This window comes from Chanodichthys erythropterus, chromosome 17 (assembly GCF_024489055.1).
Source record: "Chanodichthys erythropterus isolate Z2021 chromosome 17, ASM2448905v1, whole genome shotgun sequence".
Lineage (NCBI taxonomy): Eukaryota > Metazoa > Chordata > Actinopteri > Cypriniformes > Xenocyprididae > Chanodichthys > Chanodichthys erythropterus.
The window spans coordinates 6,095,288-6,101,531 of NC_090237.1; the positions used below are offsets into that span (position 1 = coordinate 6,095,288).

The window sequence follows — 6,244 nt, forward strand, 5'->3', positions numbered from 1 at the left end:
AGACACTCGCCTGTATACTAAATCCCATGTTTTAACATCTGTCACAATGAAATATTTACCTTTGTAAATGTAACTTATTTTCTATCTTATATTCTTTTCCACATAAGCTTTCTTCTCAGTTAGAAAGTTGTCATGTGTAAATGAAAAATCCTTTTTCACATTGATTCTTATGATGGCTACGGCGTGTTTCTGTGGATGATTTTCTGTACTGAAATTCTGATAGCTGAACGTTAAATGTGAAACTTTCATTATTTGCAGTAATATCAGGCATACTTAATTTTATTCAAAGAAGTTTACAATATGACAAACAATATGAATGTCCAGAGTCTGTGAACTTCGAGTCAAAAGTAAAATCAGAAAGAGTCCACTAAGTGGAGCCATTGAGTTCTAGATTAATAACACAACAAAAATAAGATAAGAAATTCATTCCCTAATAACATTCCCCCAAAAAAAGGGTAAAATTTAGAGAAGATGGTGTGAATGGGAGAAGCAAGTGTGTATGTGCGTGTGTGTGTGTGTGTGTGTTTATATTAGTCCTTCAATTGTCAAAAAGTACTTCTGTTTGCCAGTACTTTTGTTTTGCACATTTCACAAATAATGCAACAAGTATCCATCCATGAACACAGTTATGTGAGAGAAACAGATGTCATGACAGTATTTTAATTCAAATACTACATGACTTCATTTAAATATGTCCATAATTTAGTAGTATATTAAATATACTTGTAGTTTACAGAAAGATAAATACATTTTGGGCTCATTAAGCTAAATTAAATGATAATATTTTGATACATTTAATATTGAGTCTTTTTTTGTTTGTTAGTTTTTTGAAAGAATGTGTTTTTTTTTTTTTTTGCATTTAACAGCCTGATATATCTACACATTTAGGTAACACCTATTCAACTGCTTTTAATGCAAATATCTAATCAGCATTGAAGAAACTCAATGCATTTGGGTGTCTAAACCTGGATGACACGACTTGAAGTTAAACGAGCATCAGAATGAAGAAAAGACATTTAAGTGACTTTAAACGTGGCATAGTTGTTGGTCCCAGATGGGCTGTGTAATAGATGGCCCAGTGGTCAGAGGGAATAATTACAATCAAGCTGGTCAGAGGATTAGTGGATCCCATAAAGGTGGTTTTGAGGTGTTGGGGAAGTTACAAGGTTACATACTGGAATACAAACAAAAACTGTACAAAACAAACAAAACAAAACTGCAACAATGTGCAAAGAAAGGCTACACCAAATACTTTGTCCCAACTTGCAACAGGGTCTCTCCTTGGCGTCAACAAAAACAAGAGTACCCGATGAGCTCCATAGCTCCTTACTTATAAGTGCAATTTTAAGTATATTTCTCAGAAGTACATAAAGGATATTTCTGAGAAGTAGACTGAAAGTATACTTTCTTGTTTTTAGTCTAAAAGAAGTATGCTAATAGCACACTTGAATAAACTTCTTTTTCGTAAGGGCATTAATGTCCTAAGACACGAAACGATCGGTTTGTGCGAGAAACCGAACAGTATTTATATAATTTTTTACCTCTAATACACCACTATGTCCAACTTCGTTCAGCTTCCGGTTAGTAAGGTCTGATCGCGCTCTGACAACGGAAGTGATGTCTCGCGCTCATTGAAGTATATGGGCGAGACATCACTTCCGTCATCACAACGCGTTTTTTGACCTCACTAACAGGAAGCTGAACGAAGTTGGACATAGTGGTATATTATACGTAAAAAATGATATATACTGTTCGGTTTCTCACACAAACCCATCGTTTCGTGTCTTAGGACATCAATGTGTCGTCACGAGCCGCAGGGTTTAATTTGGACTTGTCAATAGAAGTTTTTTCGACTCTTATTGTTCAAGTTCCCATCTATTGCTATTATTTGACTGACAGACGGCAGCGGTTGCAGTTGAAAATCATAATTTGCGTTCGACTGAAGAAAAAAAGTAATCTACATCTTGGATGCCCTGGGGGTAAGCAGATAAACATCAAATTTTCATTTTTGGGTGAACTATCCCTTTAATGAATCGAGCTCTTATAACAGTCTGGCCAGCCTGGAGAACTGGAGAAAGAGCAGTTCAATGAAAGCTTTTCAAAAATCTTTTGATCTAACTAAACCATGGAAGATCTTCAAAAGAACTTTGAGTTAAAGAAGACTGTGGCGCATGTTCCTCTCTTCATCTGTGTGAGTGAGAGTGAACATCAGCCTTGTGAAGGTGTGGGAAACACTCCCCTCTTCTGGTACAGCTAGAAATAATCATCATTTTGGCATCTGTTGATATTTAGCTGGCAGCAGATGAAGTCTCACCTCAAAGGACAGTGATGAATGGGGCAATAAAACGGTGAACACAAACTCAGTGATCCAAGAGTCAAGGCAGACTTACTGAAATTAGTCATGCACTTCTAACTACTAAAAATAGCCTTAAAATATATAACTTCATGAATTGAAGTTGACATTCCATTTTGAGATCCTACAAGGAAAAAGATTCTAATTAAAGCATCTGACTCCAGCTTCCTTATTTATCTCATTTTTAAAGGTTTACTATATTTAGGATTTTTTTTTTTAAATCACAGTTTGAGTGTTTTTTTAAGAGTATAATACAAGCAAGATGTCATATTAAAACCAAATTAACAGAAATCTACAGTTTGAATATTAATATCTATGATTATGATGCAAATAAATTATTTGTAATAAAAATAAAAACAAAGAAAGTTTTGAAATCTTTGTTTTTCTTCACCAGGAAAATATCAAAACTCCTTGATCAGTTGCTGAACCCCCAACTCAAAGGAGATGAAAGATGCAGGAATTTACATCATGACACAATGCAGTTTTTGCAGGCAAGAGAGCTGTTAAAACAGCTGTGAGTGATACGGTTTTCATATTAAATAAGAAGATAGTATAATGTAGCTCGTCTTTCAAACAAAATATGACTGTTACAATACAGATGGAGCTTGAGACAGAGGATCACATATAGCATTGTTTATTAGACACAAGCAGAGGTACAGGTGAACACAGGTGAGTACGTGGATGTCATAGAGGTAAATAATGAGCAGTGATACTGTCCTTTTGTGAATTGCAGGAATGATGCTGGTAGCTGAGCGGGGACGATGGAGACAGACGACACTCACACACATAAGTAGCAAAGGGAGTCCTTGAGGTAAGTCCTATGATGTAAACAAGACTGGACAATGTGAGGACGTGTGTGAGTGTCTTAAGTAGTGGTGCTGATTGGTGAGCTGATGAGGTGCAGGTGTGCATGATCAGGATTCAGGAGATGGAGTGCGTTGTGATTGGTGGGTGTTGGAGCCTGGCGTGTCTGTGACAATGACCAGGTAGCTTGGTAATTACTTCCCCAACAAATACAATAGATTCAAAGCAAAGCTCCATTGGCTCTGCACTATTTAGTACAGTTAAAGACTTACTTAAACTGTTCACATATATACTGGTCTAAATTTCTAGGTTTCCCCTCTCATTATCTCATCATTTCATATAAATGCACACTATCGCATATCCTGAGATACCCGTTGATTTATTTTTGTTGCAATGCTGCCCCCTACTTTTGTGGAATTACACCTGCGACACTTCTTGTTCATTTAATCAACTCCAAAATAATGCTACTTAATCTTTTAAAGTTTTATTGCAGAGATTTACTGCAGTCCATTAACATTTTGAAATTTTGAACACAAGCCAACATAATTAGGCCTACTTCTCAAACAGAAGCCAAAACCAAGCAGTTTTCTGTTGGTCAACAGAATGTGACCACTGAAATCAGAATCACTGAAACGGTTTTAAAAAGTGAGTCTTCATGATTGTGTCAGAATGAGTAAATGTTATCTTGTGATATACCCGCAGGCCACCAATTTCAGGTGCATCACATACAGAGTGACATATTGCTTTAAATTCCAATGAATTGGCAAATTTGCTTAAAATACTGAAAATATAAAATATATAATTAAAATATATAATATTTGTTCTAATATTCATTTCTGTTTATTGAGCAAAACAAAACGTGTTATTATTATTATTATTATTATTATCTTTTATGGTCTTTTTCTTTTCAAGAAGAGGGCTGGTCCTGACTCAGAATAAATGGCACCCCTCTTCCTCTTTCTCTCTTATCACTCCTTCTTTGAAGACTCACACAGCATCTCTGCACTTGAAGATTTGGAACAACAAAAACATGGTCAGTCACATTCAAGATTTACTAGCAATTATTATTATTAATACAGTGAGAGGTAGTATGTGTATGTAAATTTGAATTGGTTTGTTTTTCTATTATAATGTACTATGCACATTTTATATTTATATTCACAATTTATTACGTTTTTCTCTGTGTGTGTTGTTTTGTGATTTCAGAAGTTCACTATGTTTCTGAGTGGACTCCTGCTGCTCTTTCTGCTTCCCAACTGGACAGAAAGTGTTGAAACTGTGGACATCAATACTCTCGCCCGTATTATTAACTTCTTCGAGCAGAAGTAAGTCTGTCTCCAATTAAAAGTTTAAAGTTAAGCAATGAGGAAGTAAAGCAACAAAGTGGAGGTAGAGAAATGAGAAGCAGTCTGTCAAATGGCATGGATTCAAAAGATTGGGGTGTGTCATTAGTCAATACTTGATCTTGATACTTTACTGTTCTCCAGCTATAAGAGAGTCAATAATGATGGAGTTGAACGTCAGTACGCTGCAGCCATCAATGTGCCGAAGCATCAGTGTCAACAGAACTTCATTCCTGCGCAGAACAACTTCCTGACTCAGGAGAATGCTCTGAACGTGAAAAATGCAATTACTGATGAAACAAACGCACTTTACCAAGGTTCAGAGCTCATCGCTGCAGGAACTAGGAAAATGAGGAAATACAAAATGCATTCAGAGTCTCTCCTGCTGAATCCTGCTGACAACTCGCCCATGACCAGACTTTTGAATAAAAGAAAAGACGGCTGCTCTATTTTCTACACATTTGATTCTCCCTGTGTTGACACGTGTCTCAATCCGACAAGCAGGGCCAACATTTTAGATGCTCTGAGGAACTGGAAAGAACATGATGGCATTAAAGCTTTTGTCTTTAAGAATTTCTGGAAGTTTGACATTGATAAAGATCTTCAGGCTGAGTTTAAGCAGATTGTGGCTCATGTTCCTCTCTTCCGCTGTGTGAGTGAGAATCAGTGTTATGCTTGTAAAGGGGAAGGAAACACTCCCATAGATGCACACTGTTTGCCTCCGAGAGAGATCTAATAGTTTTTAACATTTGCTTCTTGATTCAGTATTAAGATCCTTTGTTTTGAAATGCTTAGATCATGCTTATGAAGAAGTAAAATGCATTTAAAAAATAATCTTGCTTCCCACTTGAACAAATAAAATTCTTCTGCTTGGCACCTTTGTGTCTGAGTTTTATTTCAAGACGAGAGTACAGAAATGCACATAACAAGGCCTTTTACAGGCATAAAGGGGGTATATTGTGTACAGTGCAGGTTTGTATTTATTTGGGAACTGGCACATTATTAACATTAATGATGTGAAAGAAAATGGCTGTGTTGGGGTGAGTGAGGACAGACAGTGAGTGCCAGCGTCAGGCCTTGGAGATGAGTTTATTTTAAACAAACAGAAAAAGAGAAATTGCTTTCCGGGTAATAAAAAAAAAAAAAAAAAAAATGGACCAAACTGAATGTCAAACAGTGTTGCCACATCTCACCATGAGCAAACTTTGATCTAACAGCAGCTCTCCTCAGATAGGAAAATATTCACTCACTGGAAACTTTATTATTAACAGACAGCTTGATAATACCAGGTTGGACCCAATTTTGTCTTCAGAGCATTGTATTCAACAAGGTTCTGGAAATATTCCTCAGAGGTTTTGCTCCAAATTGACATGTTTGCACAACCATAATGCAAATTTCCCTTTCCACACTCCAAAGCTGATCTATTCAATTCAATTCAATTCAAATTTATTTGTATAGCGCTTTTCACGATACATATAATTTCAAAGCAGCTTTACAGAAAATGGATGTCAACATTACAATTTAAAGAATGTAGTTAGCAAATAATATACTTTAGGTAATTACAATCACTGTTAGCAGTTTAACTGAAGGTAGAAGTAATGAGCTCCTGGAAAATGAATTACATTAACAATAAATTAGGATATAGAGATTGTGCAATGTGAATGTTGATCTAGATGATTGCGTCTCCTGAAGTCCTCGCAGGAGCTGGCGCCGTCTCTTCACAGGTGATGGTCATCTGAGGTCT

General features: G+C 36.2%; 1 protein-coding gene across 2 annotated transcripts; it reads left to right on the top strand.

Annotated features, from left to right (window-relative positions):
• The first annotated feature begins 1,735 nt into the window (after positions 1 to 1,735).
• LOC137005256 (uncharacterized) lies at positions 1,736 to 5,369 on the top strand. Of its 2 annotated transcripts, XM_067366074.1 has the most exons (6): positions 1,736 to 1,979; positions 2,748 to 2,867; positions 3,087 to 3,164; positions 4,143 to 4,190; positions 4,364 to 4,482; positions 4,645 to 5,369. In XM_067366074.1, exons 4-6 carry the CDS (start codon positions 4,188 to 4,190, stop codon positions 5,234 to 5,236), a joined length of 714 nt encoding a protein of 237 aa, XP_067222175.1. In that variant the 5' UTR covers positions 1,736 to 1,979; positions 2,748 to 2,867; positions 3,087 to 3,164; positions 4,143 to 4,187; the 3' UTR covers positions 5,237 to 5,369. The 2 variants fall into 2 exon arrangements, with proteins under 2 accessions (XP_067222175.1, XP_067222176.1); XM_067366075.1 differs by lacking the exons at positions 1,736 to 1,979; positions 2,748 to 2,867 and having other exon boundaries at positions 3,085 to 3,164.
• The last annotated feature ends 875 nt before the right edge of the window (positions 5,370 to 6,244 follow it).